This window comes from Clinocottus analis, unplaced genomic scaffold (assembly GCF_023055335.1).
Source record: "Clinocottus analis isolate CAN_PGR_092001 unplaced genomic scaffold, fCliAna1.0.p SCAF_6, whole genome shotgun sequence".
Classification (NCBI taxonomy): domain Eukaryota; kingdom Metazoa; phylum Chordata; class Actinopteri; order Perciformes; family Cottidae; genus Clinocottus; species Clinocottus analis.
In genome coordinates, this window is record NW_027176218.1 from 21,432,590 (window position 1) to 21,454,637 (window position 22,048).

The window sequence follows — 22,048 nt, forward strand, 5'->3', positions numbered from 1 at the left end:
ACATCGACTGGATCCCGGTTCAGAATGAGAGCTTCCAGGGTTCAATCTACAAGCTTGAAGGAGCGTGTTGGTACACGACCACTTCCTCCTGCCCTCCTAATGACTGATGAGCCCATCCTTACACACTTACAGTTTCTTCTGATAGTGAACTAATAATCCTGTGTCTTAACATTTCCCCCAAATATGTGGAAACCTCACCTGAATTTTGCGGCGCTCAGCAAAACCCTCTTTCACCGTGTGCGAGGACATCGACCACCAAAGACCCACAATGCAACATAAACAAAATGGACCCCTTTGGAGCCATGTGTAGAAAACATTATAAGTATCCAGATACTCAAGAGGTCGAGTCAGCTGTTATCTGTCTCACAGCTTTTTTCAAAATGGCCGCTGGCAGATAAGACGGCGACTTGCTGCACTGAAGCACCTGCTGCTTCTGGACACAGACTCCATCCAGTGACTCGGACTTGGTGACTCGTCTGTGATTGGCCGGGGGGAAAAGACGCCGCTGATATTCCAGACGATGCCGGCCGTCAACCGGTCTTAACACTTCTGTTAACGCTTGTGAATTAAACCTCAACGCTCGATGGTGGAAGCAGCTCAGTGTCTCATCTCTACGCGTCACCGAAATAAAATCAAACAAAACGATTAACGAGGTCTTAACCATCAATTAACCGACCCGCTTGTCCTGTTTCGGGTCTTCTCAACCACTCATACGTAGAATAAGTTGCATGGTAAACATGCACGTTGACCAGGAAGGGAAAACAACATCAACGCCGAACCTTCATTTGCTGTTTACTTTAACCTCATCCAGCGAGATACGTCTGACAACTGGAGGGGGCAACCCCTCAGCAGACCCTCCTGCATCGAGGGGGAGGACATGCAGACGGGGAATTTCTCCTCATGGAGGTGGAGGAGGAGGAGGAGGAGGAGGAGGAGGAGGAGGAGGAGGAGGAGGAGGAAGAGGAGGAGGACAGAAGTTCAGTTGGACAGACAGAGAGCTGGAGAGCTAAAGATAAGAGAGGGAGTGAGATAGAGGTTGCTTGGTGGAGTGTACGTGTGTGTGTGTGTGTGTGTGTGTGTGTGTGTGTGTGTGCGTGTGTGTGTGTGTGTTGGGGCCATGATAAAAAAGCAAATGGGTTAGAGGATTTGGATGCAGGGAGCATATCCATCAGGGATCTCCTGGTATCAAACTGGAGCGATCGGTGATAAAAATAAAAAAAAATTCAAAAAGAGTCAACCTGGAAACGTCTGTAGCTGCAGTGGGAGTTCACTGGGCTGCAAATAGGCCTGTCTGCCCCTTCTCCCTCTATCTCTCCATCTTTATGCCCCCCCCCCCCCTCCTCCTCCAGCCACTCTTGTTGCCTTTATAATGAACCCAAAGCCAGCCATACAAGTTGTCTTTATGCTCCGGCTGCTGCTCGGTGCTGTTTATTTTAACATCTCTACTGCCGACAGGATGTGCAAATAAAATATCTCCGTACTCTTTGCCCAATCATATGACCACTACAGAATCTCTCAATCCCCCCCCCCCCCCCCTTCGCTCTGCACTTCATCTCCCTCCTCCTCCTCTTCCTCCTCCTTCAGAAAAAAAAGCTTCACAAAAGAAAAGAGAAATGAAATGAGGAGAGGGTTTTTCTTCTTTCTGCTGCGCCCCACCCTTTTTCTAGATAGAGAGAGAGGGAGAGAAGAGGAGGAAGAAGAAAAAAAAACATAATTTATCTGTGTATTATCAAGAAAGGCAGACACTTTAATCAGTCAGCTATGAAGTCAGTATTTCCATTCTTATCTGTCGCAGGAGTGGAAATGGAGAGGAGATAGCGTTCTGGGAGCCCATCGGTGGGCAGGAATGATAATGGGGGGGGGGGGTGTAGAGGGGAGGTGGGGGTGGGGGCCTAGGCTATTGGACCGCTGTGTCAGCGCTATCTGCACCCATTATCAACAGCCTTATCGGCCCTGCCATCAGCCTCGCTGTAATGGGGCCAGTTCAACTTTCCACATTATCATACCGCCAAGACCTGGTTCACCAAGGCTAGGGGTCTGGCTGGAGACAGAGGAGGGGGGGGGGGGGTACGGGGTGATAGAGAAGTGGAGGTGGAAGGGTAGAGATAGAGAGAGTAGAGTAAAAAATAAAATAAAAACACAAAGAGGAGATTATTTAAAATGAAAAGGAGTTGATAGAACAGCTGAGGGTGGAAAAGAGGGGGGGGGGGGGGGGTGAGATGGTACGACCCAAAGATGTGAACAAACTTTCCCAGCCCCGTGGTCTGACCCCGACACCGCTGTGACATTGTGTGGGACGGTTGTAGCGTCTACGCTCTGGGAGGGGTGTTTACGCTCCGACTTCCTGTCTCTCTCTCTCTCCGGGCCGTTAAGTTGTATTAGAGCCGCACGCCCCGCAATAAATGATGCTACAGCAGGCCGCCATTAATCAGGGAGATTACATGCAGTGTTGGTTACATGCCGTGGAGCACTGCAGCCTATCCGACGCCGCATCTGCAGAGACGATGACACAATGTGTCGACATGTTGCACAAAAAGCTCTTTTTACACCCAAAACAAAAAACACACGGGATGGAAATGAAGCCTGTCGCCGTGTTGCACAGAACATATCATGCACATTTAATCAAGCCTTCAAATGAATCCGTTTCCAGCGGGATTTTACTCTGACAGTGCTTTGATAATCATACGGCTTTTCTCTGTTTCACGTCTTCATAAGCTGAATATAATAGTTTGGGACATTCAATCACGCAACCCAGGAGGACTCAGTGGGCTCTGAATGTGCATTTCAACAATCCCCACACGTGTTAAAAGACGTAATAATGACTAAACTACCAGTAGAATAACACACGTGACCCTTCAAAGTAAAAGGGGTTGACTCGTGACCTCGCTCGTCTCGACGCCCGACTGGTTTTCAAGGCCCGGAGAGAGAAAGCGACGCAGTATTTTTGAACTAAAATACTCTTAAAACATCTGTATTTCACAGCAGAAACACTCTCCCACACCCGGTTGACCGTCGTCCTCTCCCGTGTGTGTTTCCAGAGGCCACGCCTTCACCGCTCACTCAAAGTGAAGACGACGTGGTGTTTTTCGGCAGCGCAGCGCCGGACACTATGAGCTATAATTAAGATAGCAATGATAATCTGCAGCGCTGAGAGCTCTCGTATAATAACACGCATGTGTATTTATATCCAGTTTCTACAGCAGCTGATTTCTATCAAACGCTCTAAACGGGACGTCTTCTCACCTGTGGCGCAAAGCGCGCAGTCGCATGAGCACACTGTAAAGCTGGACACACACACACACACACACACACACACACACACAGAGTTGACTGGCAGCTCACTTATCAGTCGGGGAGCCGGAGCACCACGGTTTACACAAGCACAAAGCAATCCAGAGGCCCGGATCCCTGCTGCACTGCTGGCTCACATGACTCATAATGTACACACTGAGACGAGAGAGAGAGGGGGAGAGAGACACCGAGGGGGAGGGAGGGATGGAGGGAGAGACAGTGGTGCGTTACCCACAGCTCCCCGACATGAGCGGCCTCACATTCCTAAATGTAAGACGTACGTTTCAATGGGAAAAACAACTCGTGGATGACTTTGATCATCCTCTGTTGGCAGCCGGAGGGAACTGCAACAACAACGGCCCCTGATGCTCCGGAGAGGGAGACGGGTTGGACGGACCAGAGAGCTTAGCACCTGCATGTGTGTGTGTGTGTGTGTGTGTGTGTGTGTGTGTGTGTGTGTGTGTGCAGGCAGACAGCGAGAGGAGCCGCCGGTCTAGACCTCCTCTGTTAAGGCGGCTCCCAGGAGGCTCCTCCAGCATCTCCTCTTTCTACTTGCATTGTCTCGGACAGTGGCCCCTTATCGCCTCCTTCCTCTGTCCCTCCCTGTCCCCTACTCTTCTTCCTCCTCCTCTTCTTCTTCTGTGCATTGCTGTACTGTATGGGGCAGTTGCTGCCTCCTCCTCCTCCTCCTCCTCTTCTTCAACTCCGGCTTCTTTCCTTTTTAATCTCTCGTCTTCATAAGCAGCCCGGTTGCTGAAGGGCCTGAAGGCTCTAATGTCCCCACGCCTCCTTAGGAAATCATGAAAAGGTAGTAAGTCAAAGACAACCGGAAACAAATCATAACCCGGGCTGCCATTTTGTAAAATTGGTAACCCATTTGTTGGCCTGTGGTTGCCATCGGCGGTCTCATTACACGAGCCCGGCCAATGGGAACCCGCCCAAAGGTCCAGGAACCCAACGTCAGAGGAGGAGGGAGATCAGAGAGCAGAGATCATAGAGCGGCGATCAGAGAGCAGCCAGTCTGTGCAGAGCAGAGCGTCCTCAGGAGCTGAGGCTGGACCTCCCGATGACGCCGAGGAGGCCGACAAAGCTGCAGCACATCGTCTGTGGCTGTTGTAATAAAGCTTTTATTCTTTCATGCCACAACTTCATTATGGAGATGACGTATAACTGCACTATATCTTAATTACTCATAATATCAAATAGCCACAGTATTATCAGTTTTGGCAATTCAACAGCCGATGCATGGTGGACGGCCTGCAACCTCCTTTAACAGGCTCTGCTTCAATCAATCAATCTACACACACACACACACACACACACACACACACACCATATGATCTCCCGCTTCTTATGAAGCTGACCGAATGCATTCATTCACTGCTCTCCAGCGGTGCAAAGGTGTTCAGGTGAAACTCAGATAATCTGGTAAATTACTGTCAAAACGCATCCAGATGAAGCCGTTTTCAAAAAGCTGGACATGGATGATACTTTTCATCTCGTTTTTCTAAATAAGATTCCATTCAGGCGTCTCTCCTTTTCTCTGAAACATTATAATAGCAGTATTTATTAGTTCACTCATACATAGTGAATAAAAAGTGTGACATGTTGCATCAATCCATGTTTTGAATGTGTGTTCATTACATCTTTAATATATTACATTTCTTCAGGCATGAATGTGACCTCAGATATTCCTTCATCAATAATGCCATCAATTAAAATCTTTTGATACCTCTTTTTTTTACCCATACAATACAATCTGATTGTATGAAATCCTAACATGCACTTTTCCTCCACAGAAAACAGGTGCACACAGGGTCAAAGGTCAGCGCAAAAGAATGCGTGTATGAAGCGCCAGCTTCAAGCTACAGTTGCATGCATTGTCGGTCGATTGGAGCAGTTGTGTGTGTGTGTGTGTGTGTGTGTGTGTGTGTGTGTGTGTGTGTGTGTGTGTGTGTGTGTGTGTGTGAGTGTGTTCATGGCAGTAAAAGCAGGTCAGGCGGTGTTGTTTGCCCAGGTTGCCTTAACACCCTGGAACAGAGCGCTCAGCACAGTAGGAGCAAATGGTCTGTCTTATCACTGCCTCTGGGGGGGGCTTGTCATAACACTGGCTGTGTGTACCTCTCTCTCACACACACACTCACACACACACTCACACACACACACACACACACACACACACACACACGCTGTCCTTTGAGTGTCCAGAGTCATTCTGACCAGAGATCAGAGCCACGTGGCCCACAGCTATAACACACACAAAAACAAGTCCGCAACCTGCAGCTACACACACCTACACACACACACACCTACACACACACCTACACCTACACACACACACACACACACAGAGATGACTGATAAAAGCAGGTTTACATTGTGGGACTCTCTCTTGACATCCTCGTGTCTCTATTGAAAGTCTGACCTCCATATTATTATTATTATTATTATTATTATTAATATATATATATATATATATATATATATATATATATATATATATATATATATAAAAGAGTCATTGTAAGGTGACAGATTGTAAAAGTTATTCTATGTTCTCCCTCTTGTTATTCTGTGGTTGTTTGCACAATTGAAATGATTAAGAGAGACACACCTTGCTGCTACCAATCATTTATATTATTAAATATTAAATAATAATAATGACCATGACATTAATAATGATGATAACGATGATGACATTAATAATGGTAACAGTTCTAATGATAATAATGATGATTATAGTAATAATAAGAATACAAATAAGAGTTTTAGTAATTTAGATAATATTAACAATGACGATGATAATAATAATAAATTATGATAATAGTTATAATATTAATGACATTGACAATATAATAACAGTTGTATTTATAATAATAATAATAATGATGGTAATAAGAATAATACTAGCTATAATATTAATTATATTGATATTATAATGACAACAATACTAGTTATCATAATAATAATAATGATGATGATATTTATTATATATTATTATTAATAATAATAATAATAGTATTATTACAGTGATAATGATGTAATAGGAATAATAATAGTTGTAAAGAGAATAATATTAATAATGATGGTAATATTATTATTATTATTATTATTATTATTATTATTAATAATAATAGTGATGATGATAGTAAAGAGAATGATATTAATAATGATGTAATATTATTATTATTATTAATAATAATAATAGTGATGATGATAGTAAAGAGAATAATATAAATAATGATGTAATAATAGTATTATTATTATTATTATTATTATTAATAGTGATGATAGTAATGAGAATAATAATAGTTGTAAAGAGAATAATAGTATTTATAATCATAATAATTGTAAAATTAATTATGATTGTAATAATAATTGTAATAATGATGGTAATAATAATGATGATCATGATAGTAATAATGTTAATGATGACAGTAATAATAATAATGATCATGATGGTAATAATGATCATAATGATGGTAATAATAATAATAATGCTCATGACAGTAATAATAATAATGATCAAGACGGTAATATTGATAATGCTCATGTCAGTAATAATAATAATGCTCATGTCAGTAATAATAATAATGCTCATGTCAGTAATCATGATACTGCTCATGTCAGTAATAATAATAATGCTCATGTCAGTAATCATGATACTGCTCATGTCAGTAATAATAATAATGCTCATGTCAGTAATAATAATAATGCTCATGTCAGTAATCATGGTACTGCTCATGTCAGTAGTCATGGTACTGCTCATGTCAGTAGTCATGGTACTGCTCATGTCAGTAGTCATGGTACTGACATGCTGTTGGCAGTAGTGTTGTGTCTGGAGCGTGTTGTTTGGTGGCAGTGAGGTCGCTCCTCCTCCGTGTTGTTGGGACACGATGGATCTTCATGTCTTCTTCTCCCGCTGAAGGACTTCCACACAGAGGACACAGAGGACTTATCAGAGCGGCTGCAGTCTGTTCTGCAGTCTGTTCTGCAGTCTGTTCTGCAGTCTGTTCTGCAGTCTGTTCTGCAGTGACGTGAAACTAGCATTCTGCACATGTACATAAATGTCAATATGAATATTATTTCAGGTCCAAATGTGTGGTTGATTCAGATGAGTTTTATTCAGCGACACAAGTTCACATGAAGCGGTCGGCTTCTCTCTGACCAGAGGACATCATATACAGAGTTACAGGAAATAAAGGTTCAGCAAAAGCTCCTCAATAAGGACCTTGAAACCATCAGCAGCCAACAGTTCAGGTTGTACAAGTCTGCAGAAGTGGATTTACATGGGCGCTCCAGAGCAGCAGGAGATGTGAGACCTCTTACAGGTCTGTTCTCCAGAGCAGCAGGAGATGTGAGACCTCTTACAGGTCTGTTCTCCAGAGCAGCAGGAGATGTGAGACCTCTTACAGGTCTGTTCTCCAGAGCAGCAGGAGATGTGAGACCTCTTACAGGTCTGTTCTCCAGAGCAGCAGGAGATGCGAGACCTCTTACAGGTCTGTTCTCCAGAGCAGCAGGAGATGTGAGACCTCTTACAGGTCTGGTCCACAGAGCAGCAGGAGACGTGAGACCTCTTACAGGTCTGTTCTCCAGAGCAGCAGGAGATGTGAGACCTCTTACAGGTCTGTTCTCCAGAGCAGCAGGAGATGTGAGACCTCTTATAGGTCTGGTCCACAGAGCAGCAGGAGATGTGAGACCTCTTACAGGTCTGGTCCACAGAGCAGCAGGAGATGTGAGACCTCTTACAGGTCTGTTCTCCAGAGCAGCAGGAGATGTGAGACCTCTTACAGGTCTGTTCTCCAGAGCAGCAGGAGATGTGAGACCTCTTACAGGTCTGTTCTCCAGAGCAGCAGGAGATGCGAGGCCTCTTACAGGTCTGGTCCACAGAGCAGCAGGTGATGTGAGACCTCTTACAGGTCTGTTCTCCAGAGCAGCAGGAGATGTGAGGCCTCTTACAGGTCTGTTCTCCAGAGCAGCAGGAGATGCGAGGCCTCTTACAGGTCTGGTCCACAGAGCAGCAGGAGATGTGAGACCTCTTACAGGTCTGTTCTCCAGAGCAGCAGGTGATGTGAGACCTCTTACAGGTCTGGTCCACAGAGCAGCAGGAGACGTGAGACCTCTTACAGGTCTGTTCTCCAGAGCAGCAGGAGATGTGAGACCTCTTACAGGTCTGTTCTCCAGAGCAGCAGGAGATGTGAGACCTCTTATAGGTCTGGTCCACAGAGCAGCAGGAGACGTGAGACCTCTTACAGGTCTGGTCCACAGAGCAGCAGGAGATGTGAGACCTCTTACAGGTCTGTTCTCCAGAGCAGCAGGAGATGTGAGACCTCTTACAGGTCTGTTCTCCAGAGCAGCAGGAGATGTGAGACCTCTTATAGGTCTGTTCTCCAGAGCAGCAGGAGATGTGAGACCTCTTACAGGTCTGTTCTCCAGAGCAGCAGGTGATGTGAGACCTCTTACAGGTCTGGTCCACAGAGCAGCAGGAGATGTGAGACCTCTTGATGGTGACTCTGTTAAACATCCACCATCTCCAACAGGGAGCACGTCAACCCTGAGTTAAGCTCTCGCAAAGCCCCCTGGGAGAAGCTGGCAGGAGTGGTAATTACCGCTGGAGCAAACAGTTTGGACGTAGATTATGCTACCGTTGGCTGGAGGGGTGGGGGGGTGGGGGGGGTGGGGGGTTCTCTCCTCCCCCTTCCTCTCACGGAGTCGCCGGCGCCGAGGGTCAAGGGTGACGGCGTTTACAACGGCGCTGAGTTGGGGAGCCATAATTCACCAGGAGGCCGTCCCCTGGGTAAACAGCAGGAAGGGGTAATAACTCATCCACGCACCGAACACAAACGGTGTTTCCTCTATAACACTGCCAACTTCCCCCTTTGGTGTATCTGACCACACACACACACACACGCACACACACACGCACACGTCAACGCTGCTCACATGGGCACAATGCAAACATTTAGCAAGGGAGCTAAAACCCCCTGGAGAGGAAACAAACGCACAAGGCCTCACAAAACAGGTGCTTACATGATATATAACGAATGCTAACCAGCAGAAATATTCACATGAAAAGTAGATGTTCAGCTTCTGTGCATGCGTGTGTGTGTGTGTGTGTGTGTGTGTGTGACTACGTTCATATGCAACACTCACACAAAACCATGAGAATCGTCGCTGTCCGACGCCCAATCGGTCACCATCTCATCATCTGAATATCTGCCAGCAGAATCAAGCCAGTGCGAGTCATCCTGCTGATGCTGTTACTTTCCTCTTCCCCCCCCCGCTGACGGTTCGCTCTTCAACTTTTTTAACGCTCTTCAACGGAAACGACTGTTTTAAAGAAAGAAGAAGAAGAAGAAAAAAATCCTCCCCCCCCTGGAGATAATCATCAATGAACGCCAAAATTTCCCAACATGTCTGCGCTATCTTACATGGAATCTGGAATGAGTAATACGTGGTATTAATTTTAATTAAATTAATCAATGACAATGCTTGTTAGGGAGGAGAGAGATGGAGGGGAGAGGCGGAGAGGGGGAAAGGCGTTGAATGAGTGAGAAAAGATTGGAGAGGAGAAAAGAAATGCATTCACACCTATCATCTAATTATACAACAACATTAATCCCATTAGGGGCTGGAACTGATTGCCAGGGTCCGGACCCCGGCTGCTCCTGCCTGGGCCTGTTGTTATTGCGGCGGAGCCTCGGCTCCCGCCTGCTCCGGCCTGATAACAACTCTAATCACGCCTGGACATCTCTATCTGCACCGGAGATCAGGCCCCGCGGCTTATCAAAAGTTCACATCAAGCTAAAAGCAGAACAAAGAAGCAGAAAACACACACACACACACACACACAAGGCAAAGCCACCAAGGCTCTGCATGAGTCTTCTGGGTATGTGCGTGTGTGTGTGTGTTTTATGTCACTTTGGCTCACAAAGAATGAATTAATCTCTCAATTGTGCGTCCATATAACAATCACGTGACCTGCATTCCTTTCAGCCGCAACGTTCGACTGAAGTCATTTCAGAAGAAAGCTCTTCTGGAAGCTGTGGAGAAGTTGCACCAGTGTTTACTGAGAAGGAGGAGGTGAGGGGGGGGGGGGGGGCAAAGGGAAAGTAGAAGGAAAGGTGGAGGTCAGAGTGGTGATTTCCTTGTCTGGCCTCCGCCGGTTGGCTTTAAGCCGTGGGAGGCGGTGTGTTATTCATGCTGACCTCTGAGCTCTGGCACTGATGTCATAGGAACCATGCTTTGTCACACACACACATGCACACACACACACAATCTGTAGTGTGGATCTGCAGGGTGTTATCCATCTACCATCAGCAGGCCTCCTTATCAGCCCCAAACATCTCTCTCTCACAGAGAGAGAGAGAGGCGGGGGGGCAGAGCTGGCTGGGCTGCCATTAAAAACACACCACAACCCATTCATCCAGAAGCTATGTATTCCACACACTTTTCCCCCACTCTTTCTTTCCTTCCTTCCGTCTACCTCCACCCCTCCACTTCTCCTCCCTCTTATCGCAACACTTTTCTCTCTCTTCTCCCCACCCCTCTCTGCTCGTCTCTTCTTTTAATTATTCGGGGATCCTCCCCCAGCCAATCGCAAACAAAACCACCGACAACAGCGCAACAACGCCGGGGAAAAATGGCATGCAACAGCCAGATGTAATTACACTGTGCCCTCCATCTCTTCATCTCCCCATCTCTCCTTCCATCTGCCCAACCTCCCATCTCTCTCTCTCTCTCTCTCTCTCCTGCGCGTTCTGTAATATCAGCAGCAGTGATCGCCGCCAAGTTTTATCACGTCTCCCATCTCAACCGCCAAAATATAAGCCCAGGGATCCAGCCTCGGCGGGCCGCCTGCCCGCCTCCTATCTCCCCATCGAGGAGGGGAGCCTTATCGGGCGGAAAGATCGCCAACCGTTGGGGAGGATGACGCACACAAAAAAGACACAGACAAATATCTATCTGCTACACTAACACACACTTCTCTTCAACCATGCGCCCACAGAACGCCCTGGACCCGATCCACTGAAAAAGATCTCCATGCTGCGGCGACACACACCGCTGTGTGTGTGTGTCATTATGATGTGTTATTATTTTTGATAAAAGTGGCGATACCATTCTTGCGATTGTCCAAGAACTTTACCTTTCAATTCAAGAGTCTCAAGTTGTGTTAGGAATCATTAACTTTCACAGCAAAGTATTCGTCAACAACATTGCAATTTTTTTTTTTGGATGCCATCCATCAGCTTTTGACAGGTTCTGATCCCCGGTGGTACACACACACTGCGGTAAACACCCAGCCCTTATCGCTTGTTTGCCTTGGTGATGAACTGGAGGTTACAGATGTAGCCTTCACTTTATCATCGGATATCACTTTCAAAAAAAAGTTCAAGTGACTGAGTGGGAACATGTTATTAGTTCTCATCCACTTGAACGGGACTTTTGCAATGACTTCAGCAACGGCAACACGTCCCTTCACATGAGTCGAGTCCTCCTGAGGGCCAGAACCGGCCCGGCCCGGCCCCGCCCTCGGGATGACTTTGCAAAGTGTGTGAATTGCAGAGCGGCCGTTCATTGAAATGCGCTGCCGTCAGTCCAGTGCAGGTGGTGCCGTCCTGATGCGACAGAAGACCCTTTGCTGGATCCGCTGTTATGGATCCCACGTGCGGTGCGGACGTACCGGCTACGTGACACAACTGTTCATGCCGTCTTTGTCCAAAAAAAAGGAGATAAGTTACAATTTACGCACAGAGGTAAAAAAAATAAAAAGCCAACGTCGTGGCGTGTTCACGGCACGCACGTTGCTGCCACAATCGAACTCATCATGATACAAGAACGTGCAAGGACACCTGAGAACGGGGAAGATAAAATAAAAATAATAGTTGGCAGGTTTGCAGGAAACAGCGGTGCGTTTTTAGTCAAGTTCAACGGATAGTTCATAACTTGTGAGCGTTTTCCTGAAAGTACTTCTTTTCTCTCAAAGAACAGAGAAACATTTGGAGTTGTTGTTATTTGTGTTATCGTTTAGTTCACATTGCATGTGAACTAAAAGGAGCTTTAATACCCAGCGGATCAATGACGACCCAACGAGGTAAAAGTTAGCTGCCGCCGCTTTTATGCACTTGACTTATGAATTTGCTCAGATCAAATATTTATAGTTTTAAATGGCATCCACTATTACCTCTACTCCCTTGTAACGTTACGGTCCGTCCAGTCTTCATTACATGAGGAGACGCCAGTCCATTTCTAATCTTATGGGCTCACAACCAAACTTTAGGGGCCACATTTTCAAACGCAACAAGGTCTCAAATCAACACAACGCTGCTTAGAAGACCTCCACATTCTCATCTCGGGCGGTGTTCAAACGTCCTCGCACCTGCTTCACAGTAAATGCCGTCCAGAGGTCGACGCAGTGGGAGAACTGTGAACGTGCTGCAGGACGATTTGAGTTTGCATTTAAAAGTAGATTAACACCAACACAGACTTCATTACAGCAAGTGTCAGCAACCTATTACAACAACGGGCTTTAGCTTCATGGGTGTCCTACACAATAAATTTTTTTTAAAAACTCCATGAATGCCACGAATCCTTTTAGAGAAAGGAAGTAGTTAGCACTGCTAGTGATGAAACTCAACACTGTGACCTGACTAGAATTGGTGATATCGGTGACAACAAGCAGCATGCTCCAAACAACATGGTGGACACACTGCGCCCACCCCCCCACCCACACACACACACACACACACACACGCACACACCCCGGCCGAACAAAGTCCTTATCGCTCCTCACTCTTTCCTATCAAAATGTCTGCCAAATCACAAGAGAGTCACAGGGCTGAGAGCCTGGCTGGCCTCAACCGCAGCAGGGGCCTGGTGCACAGGGAAGCATAGTGGACCAGAAGCACTGATAAAGACGGCCATAACACCCCTGAGACGCACATATGTACACACACACACTCTCTCTCCAACACACACGCCAAGTCTAGCCTGGGTTTATCAGCCTCGGGGTCTGGGAAACATCTCCAGGCCTCGCTGCTGGCTTTACTGTAGGTGCCTGCTGGGAGTTCACAGCTGATAGGCCTCTCTATGGAAACATATGAAAAAAAAACAGGAAGTGACAGACTACATAGACTACTTGCAGAGGCACATCAAGATAGATCCGTAATGGCAACCCAGTGGATATATCTCGATCGCTAATCTGCAAAGCGCAACTAAAATCACTTAGCTTGCAGGTTAGCTTGCTTAAGCTACTGATCACATGGTTAGCCCCTCATCATTACATTAGTGGGATACGTAACATTACGCAATAATGTCCAATAACAAATGCAATCAAAAGTGTCATGATTATGTATTCAAATGGTTATTGTGTGTGTATATTATTGTATGACAACACGTGCCCATTCAGATTGAACCACAACGTCAAGCTACTTGCTAGCTAAAGTAGCTGATGCTATTACAGTCCAAAAACCCGGAAATGAGTGAGCAACTTTGCACTTGAATCTTTTGTTCTACAACATAAAATACGTCAGTAAAACTACCCGAATTGTGAATTGTGAAGCTTTAACGCGTCGTAAACAAGCTGGTTGGTACCATAAGTCTAAATGAGACGACTACAGGTCCTCGCTAGAACACCAGTCCTCCTCTAGCTCAGTGGAGGAGACGTGAGGTCATGTGACCGTGGTGGAGCTCCTCTATAGCCCGGCGTTAGCGTCCTACGTCTGCTGATTGTATTCACGCTTCAGAAATCATTAAAGTGGTGTTTATTTGTGAAGATTATCTTGTCACAATTTTCTGCCTTCTATCCGGTGGGTAGAAAATCCCATTAGCTTTCTGTGGAGGAAGCCGGTGCGATGCTAACTTCCGGGATTGGCCGACAAAGAGGCGTCATCCCTGAAGCCCTGGCTTAAAGTGAGGGAATCACAGAGATCATTTATGGAGCCAGACCCCCCACTCTGTCTGGGTTTTTGACCTGCAGATTCTCCAATGAACCGGTCTTTGGCGGAGCAAAGAAGTGAGTATACAGGCGTATTAACCAGACAACTAAGACTTACATTGCACAGGCCGACCAACTCGTGGAGTTAACTTTATGACTCACACCTCCTACAGGTACCGACACAAGATGTTGTTCCACCAAGTTCCACCAGCTTTGCATTAGATCGTGAAAGATTTGTTGGCATGTTTTTTTCTTCTGAATACACCAGAGGCAGGGTACACACTTGGTTTAGAAATACCATTAATATCCTCTAGAACTGTATTTATGCAAGGTGATACCTTACAGCCTCCACATGTTCTGGGAACACGGGGACACAATCACAGATGACGAGATATTGTTATTTGCTCAATGTGATAAGTGACCAAACAAACTGTCCCTCTGATGTCATGTTTCCATTCCAGCTGGAGCTTCCAAACAGACACATGCACATGTTTGTCCTCAATCTTCCATCTCCAGAAGGCTGCAATGACATTAAACTTGGACTGTTTCTCAGCTCAGAGTGCCTCGCGCCAAAAGGAGGGCTTTAATCACGCAACATCATTAACTTTTTCCTCTGTATATCTATTTTGAATATCAGCGATAAACCTTCACACGTTTTATGAACAGGAAGAGCTCGTCAAGCACGGAGAGCAGCCGAGAGCCAGACCCAGAAAAAAAAGGCCTTTCAAGCGGGCCCCGAGATGCATTATTGAGTTAAAGGGATAGATGAAGAAAAAAAAAAAAAGATCCAATTGTAAGCAGCTATCAGCAGGAGAGATCAGCCAGGCGGCTATCTGACGCCCCATCTCTGGGAAAAGAGAAGTGAAAAGCCAGGGGGGGAAATGCAACGGCGGCCTCGCCGCTGCCTCAGACAGAAAAACAAATAAAAAAAGATCCAATTTTAATCTTTATCTGGGCTCACATCGGATCGCTGCTCTATCTCTGTTCACATCGGCTTTTTCAGAGAACACTGACGTTTCCACAACAGAATTAAACAGGAAGCCGCAGCTACAGTTTTAGCTGCCAGTGGACAAAGCATTCTTCTCGAGGCTAATAAATGAGAACTTGTGTCAGATGTGTATTCTCGCACAGTGCAAAGATAGCGAAGCTTGCCAAAGTGGCCAGAGAGACGGGGCGGCGCGCGGCGGCTCCACGTCACGCGGACCCAAAAAAAAAAAAAAAAAAAAAAACGCCGCGCGAGCGAACTCAATTGAACTTGCACTTTAAGGTTACATTTGCTGATGTTATCAAGTGCGCAACGGTCTCCTCTTGTGGCTCTAATTTATGTTGCGGTGCAATACATAAAAAAAACAAAAAAACAACACGGTGTCATAAAACTACTGTCGACACAGACCCGCGTTGCAGCGACTAATGATTAACTTTGTGGGGGAACGCACAGTTCAACCGAAGCGCCGCGTAAAAAAAACAAAAAAAAAACATGCGGCTTCTTCCCCGGAGCGCGCGTGGTTCTCCACACACTGCAACTGCTCCAACACTCACAACAACAACAACAACAACAACAACAAACACAACATTAAGCAGTCGGCTCGTTTCATCCTTACGCTTTATCTGCCGGGGTTTGCTCTGCTTCCTGCGGGACATGGTGGCTCTTCTTCTCCGACTGGGAGCCCCGCTGTGGCGGACGGGAGGAGCGGTCTGCTTCTTCGGTGTTCGGCTTCTTCTCTCTCGTCTCTCTTCGCTTTATTGCTGCGACGCGGCGCTCCGAACAGCGACCGGAGAAATCCGCATGACCCGACGCCTGCACTTTGATATCTTCTGCCACGACAGCTACCGTGGGGCCAACCTGTGGCTGAGTCCGCTCACTTGTCACTGTTCTCCCAATCCCCCTCTTTCCGACACGAGCATTTAAAAACGCCTTCTTCGCCTCACCTTTCTCGCCGCTTTCCTGCTAACGTTATTCCCTTCGCCGCGGGCGAGCCGCCGCCGCATTCCCCGGCGCGTCTGTTCGCACACCGTGAGCCGTCTTCAGCGATATACCACCGGGACGAAGACGAACAGTTCTCTGGCGGCGAGCGGGGCGGCTGCTGAGGTTTTCTGTGAACTTTCGTGTCGCCCGGTCCGCCCACTCGTCCTCCGGTACTGTCACTGAAGCGGGGAGACACTTCCAATGGAGCACGAGCGCTACAGTCAACTCCGCTTACTACTGAGGAGAAGACGCGCCGCGGGAACGCCCCTTACGTCTGACGTAGGCCCCGCACTCGTCTCCCATTGGCTCAAAATGATACACGTACAGCATGACAGTTTTTATCTATCACAATTAAATAAAATGCATGTTATAGTCGTACTTTTACGCCGTGGTAATTGTAGAACTCCATGAAATACGCCAGAACTTAAATGTGAAGTTAAGTATGTTCACAGGTACTGTGAAACATTTTAAAATATTAATTGTATATTGTAAATACTATATATTTACAGTGATGTATATATATATATATATATATATATATATATATATATATATATATATATATATATATATATATAATTTTTTTATTCTATCTGTATATGTATATTTTTCCCATCTGTGTATTAATATTCTTTTTTTACTGCCAACTTTTAATCTGTTTTATTACCGTTTTACTGTTTATTTATATTACTTGTAAATACTATATATTTACAGTGATGTGTATATATAATATATATATATATATATATATATATATATATATATATATATATATATATACATACATACATTTTTATTCCATCTGTGTATTAATATTCTTTTTTTACTGCCAACTTTTAATCTGTCTTATTACCGTTTTACTGTTTATTTATATTACTTGTAAATACTATATATTTACAGTGATGTGTATATATATGTATACATTTTATATTCCATCTGTATATATATATATTTTTCCTATCTGTGTATTAATATTCTTTTTTACTGCTAATTTTTAATCTGTTTTATTACCGTTCTACTGTTTATTTATATTACTTGATTCTTTTTATCTTATTATTATTATTTACTCGTGAGCAGTGCTGCTGTAATCCTGTAATTTCCCCACTGAGGGACTAATAAAGGATTATTTTATCTTATCCTATCTTATTTCACTGTTTTGTTGTGTAAATAAATGAATAAGGGAAATGTTTAATATCTCAGAAAAGTTAGAGTAGTTGCTTTTTTTTGCCTTTGTTTTGTTTCCCCTTTAGATTGTATCTCATAAACTTTTCTGTTCACCCCAAATGAAGAAGAATAGTTTTCAAGAATTCTTAAATCTTTGGCACTCACAACTTTTTGTGAGTCCAAATTTGGATTTTCATGTAATTGGCACCAAAATATCTTCATATCATATATTTATTTATTTTTAAAATCGTATTTCATCAAGGGTGAAATGTGCTTTCATTGTACTGTACTTTGATTCCTGTTCAAATGTGATACAGACATGAGATTAGCAGGATTTCCTTTTGGGCTGACGACAGGCTGCTTTAGTTTCCTGCTCGGATGACTCAGATTGGAGTTATTACTTTAGGTACTACTCAAAGTGTAAACGCAGCAGTACACTCTGATGCATATTGTGGGTTTGATAGATTTTGTGGATACAGACACCATTTTATCAAACTTGTTTTCAGTGCCAAATACAAACACTAAATTATAAACAGCATTTTTTTTTAAAAATCAAGTTTGTGTGTGTTCTCGCTGTTGTTTCATCACACACTCTATCAAGATACTGTTTTAATAACTTCATTTTTATATTGCAGGGACATTCATCAGGGAAATATATTTACCACCTATTCAGAAATTGATTTCCATTATTGAAAGGTTATTTATTTTCTAATATGCATCAAATTAGAACTTTAGTTTAAAGGTGTGTTTACATCCCTTGAAATAACCGATATAGCAGGATAAAGATCTCTCATATCCTTCCATATGGGAACAAACCACCACGTCAGTCAACTGTAACTCAAGGAACCTGGCTGAAGATAGGAAGTTTCATTTCATCTAGGCATTTAAACTAGCAACCCTTTGGGGTCCAAATATGCTCCTGTGTTTTGACACTAACATGGAGAGGAGCTGGAGCTGGACCTGGAGCTGGAGCTGGAGCTGGAGCTGAAGCTGGAGCTGGAGCTGGAGCTGAAGCTGGAGCTGGAGCTGGAGGTGGAGGTGGAGGTGAAGCTGGAGGTGGAGGTGGAGCTGGAGCTGGAGGTGGAGCTGGAGCTGGAGCTGGAGCTGGAGCTGGAGCTGGAGTTGGTACTTGGCTCCCGACCAGCTAAATTCACTGCTGCCATCTAGTGGCCACCTTTCAAATCACAGCAGTACCTCCCAGAGCTGAGCGGTCCCGTCATGGTCTCGTCATGCTCGGCAGACCTAAACCTTGCAGTGAAATGGAGACCAGGCTCGAGGATGATGGACATGGTTTGGTTCATTACAATGGTAGCGTGTTGGCTACACATAATACATGTACAGAGGAAAACTCAAGCGGAAGGGTCTGAGTAAAGTGTTGTTCCACGTTGGCCCTCAGATCAGTCCTCCTCGTCATATCACCACATGTGTGCATCATGTTTATACTCATCAAACCATCCAGTGAGCCCTTGTGACTGTATGAAAGCATCGGCATGATGTTCCTGTCCTCATGAACATGCACCATCTTCACTGAAATGGCAGCCTTGTTGGGAATAACTTGCCTTTCTTTCTTTTCTCTCCAGCATTGGGTCGTGCTTTGGACATTTCTTTGGAACATGACCTCATGCATTGATGTCGATCCTACTTGTATATTTGTATCTTGTTTTCCAGTCGTCAGCTCAAGATGACACACAGGGGTTCGGTTGTGTTTTAAGAGTGTGTATCTTTTGAGGTATAGTTATTGTAATGGTTTTATTCACATTGTGCAACATGAACATTCTGGAAAGTGGAATAGTCTTCAAGAATGTCAGCTGTGACAAATAAAAGGGCCTCTGAAAAGCAAACATACATTTTGAGAACTTTTGCTGGTGCAGGTGGCGCGATGGCTCTGCAAGCTTCTCTGAGAGCCGAAATACATGTTCTAGTATTTATAATGCTGACTAATCATGAATTACTGTCATCTGACTCCACCCAAATGCCAACATGATGGGATTTCTATGAGCCAATCCCGGTGTTCCGCATCATCTGAGGTGGACTGCTGCTCTCGGGCCGTTTACGATACACACTCACACTCCACACTGCAGCCGCCGGTACAGCTGCATGCAGTATGTGTTCATGTGACACTCTACTTCCTCGTAACATTGACCTTTGACCCTCGCGCTTATATATCCACAGGGGATTGTGGGTCAGAAAAGCCAGTAAAGCATGGGGGCTTCCATCCCATACACAATGTGACCGGATGCAGTCGGACATCCTGGTACTTCTGGCACATGGCATTTGACATCTTGTATTGGGACGTCTACATCCTTTTCTGGCAGACCAAATAGTGCAGTAGTGTGGGTGTTGGAACGCACGTTCCAGTATCTTGACTACAACTAGTCTGATTTGGTGAACTTGAACTGACCATTATGGTTTTGTTCGGTTTATTCGAGTCAGGTTTTGTACTTCAAGCCTCACTTTCCTTGGTGTAAATTATGGAACGGCTCCTGGCTGAGAGGGCAGCATAAACATTGAGACAATCATCACAAACAACTGTCACACATGACATGAGTTAAAAGCTTAAGACATGGCGGACTTCTTGACAAAATTGATATAACAGTGTGTAGGATTTGGCGCCATCTAGAGGTGATGTTGGAGTTCGCAACCAGTTGAAACTACTCATTTGTGCCAAGCGTTGAATGTACAGTGAAAGTAGCATTTGGTGGGGAAATGAATGCAAATCTTACAGCATATATAAAGTGTAAACAGTGTTAAAACAGCACAAAATCTCATATTTTTCGTGCAGAACGTGAGATTCCCACACTGCAAAATGACATTGATATCTAGTCATAAGTAATACCTGATAAGAATAGAGAGTTCAGGAAACTACTGATGGTAAAACCTTTGATTATACCGTTGATTATTTCTGCGTATTTGTTCTGTGTATTGTGTGCATATTAAATATTTGCATCAGTAATACAGCTCCCTACTTACAAGTCAATTAATTATCCTTGTCGGGGGGTTGTTATCTTTGTCTTTGCTTTGTATTGGTGTCTACATTGCATGTTGTATGAGGCATTTCTTAAAATAATAATTATATTATAATTATATTCTCCCGCGCATCCGGCTTCTCAAACGCAATTAACCCGTCCACTCCCTCCTTAACTCAGTCTCCACATCCCTCCCACCCACCCCACTGACCTCTAGAGCAGGATGTCCATGTTACCGTTGTCTCTCCCTTCCCACAGAGCTTCCACGAGTCGGCTCCCACCCTCAGTCTCTACTCCCCGGACGCCACTGATGGCCGTACGCCTCAACCGGCGCACCAAACCCGCCTCTTTCATCCCTCACCCCGCAACCCTCACTCCTTTATCTCATCCCTAACCCCTATTCTCCATCCCTTACCCCCCACCCCTTGACCCTCAACCCTCAACCCAAACCACTACCTCCCATCCCTTACCCCCCATCCACCACCCCTTGACCCTCAATCCTCATCCATCACTGTTTGACCCTCAATCCTCATCCCTCATCCATCATCCCTCAACCCTCATCCCTCATCCACCACCCCTCAACCCTCAATCCTCATCCCTTATCCACCACCCCTCAACCCTCAATCCTCATCCACCACCCCTCAACCCTCAATCCTCATCCCTTATCCACCACCCCTTGACCCTCAACCCTCATCACTTATCCATCACCCCTTGACCCTCAATCCTCATCCCTTATCCATCATCCCTCAACCCTCAATCCCCATCCCTCATCCACCACCCCTCAACCCTCAATCCACATCCACCACCCCTTGACCCTCAATCCTCATCCCTTATCCACCACCCCTCAACCCTCAATCCTCATCCACCACCCCTTGACCCTCCATCCTCATCCCTTATCCACCACCCCTCAACCCTCAATCCTCATCCACCACCCCTTGACCCTCAACCCTCATCCCTTATCCACCACCCCTCAACCCTCAATCCACATCCACCACCCCTTGACCCTCCATCCTCATCCCTTATCCACCACCCCTCAACCCTCAATCCACATCCATCACCCCTTGACCCTCAACCCTCATCCCTTATCCACCACCCCTCAACCCTCAATCCTCATCCACCACCCCTTGACCCTCAACCCTCATCCCTCATCCATCACCCCTTGACCCTCAACCCTCATCCCTTATCCACCACCCCTCAATCCTCAACCCTCATCCATCACCCCTTGACCCTCCATCCTCATCCCTTATCCACCACCCTTCAACCCTCGATCCTCATCCATCACCCCTTGACCCTCAACCCTCATCCCACATCCATCACCCTTGATCCGTATCCCCTCTTCACCTTTCCTCCTCACCCCCCTCCAGCTCATCCCTAACCCCTATGACCTATCCCTTACCCCACATCCATTACCCCTCGACCCTTACCCCACATCCATCACCCTCAACCATCAACCCTCATCCCTCATGCACCGCCCTTTGACCCTCAACCCTCATCCCTAACCATTACCCCCATCCCGTACCCCTCATCCACAACCCTCAACCCTGATCCCACGTCCCTCACCCTCGACCCTCATCCACTCTTCCCCTTTCCTCCTCACCCCTCTCCAGCTCAAGAACCCAACGATTCTGAATAAACCTTTCACCAACACCAGTTACCAGTAGCGTGGTCCTTGTTAGTGAATTGATGTTGAGTCCTATGTGTTGGCACAGTAAGATATGTCAGGTC

General features: G+C 45.6%; 1 protein-coding gene across 2 annotated transcripts in view; it reads right to left on the reverse strand.

Annotated features, from left to right (window-relative positions):
- Nucleotides 1-16,407, reverse strand: part of zfpm1 (zinc finger protein, FOG family member 1) — an 86,783-nt gene extending 70,376 nt beyond the window's left edge. For both annotated transcript variants that reach the window (XM_068603585.1, XM_068603587.1), the window contains exon 1: nt 15,829-16,407. In XM_068603585.1, coding sequence (XP_068459686.1) covers nt 15,829-15,868 — 40 coding nt within the window. In that variant the 5' untranslated portion in view covers nt 15,869-16,407. The remainder of the gene's footprint in view (nt 1-15,828) is intronic.
- Nucleotides 16,408-22,048: the final 5,641 nt, after the last annotated feature.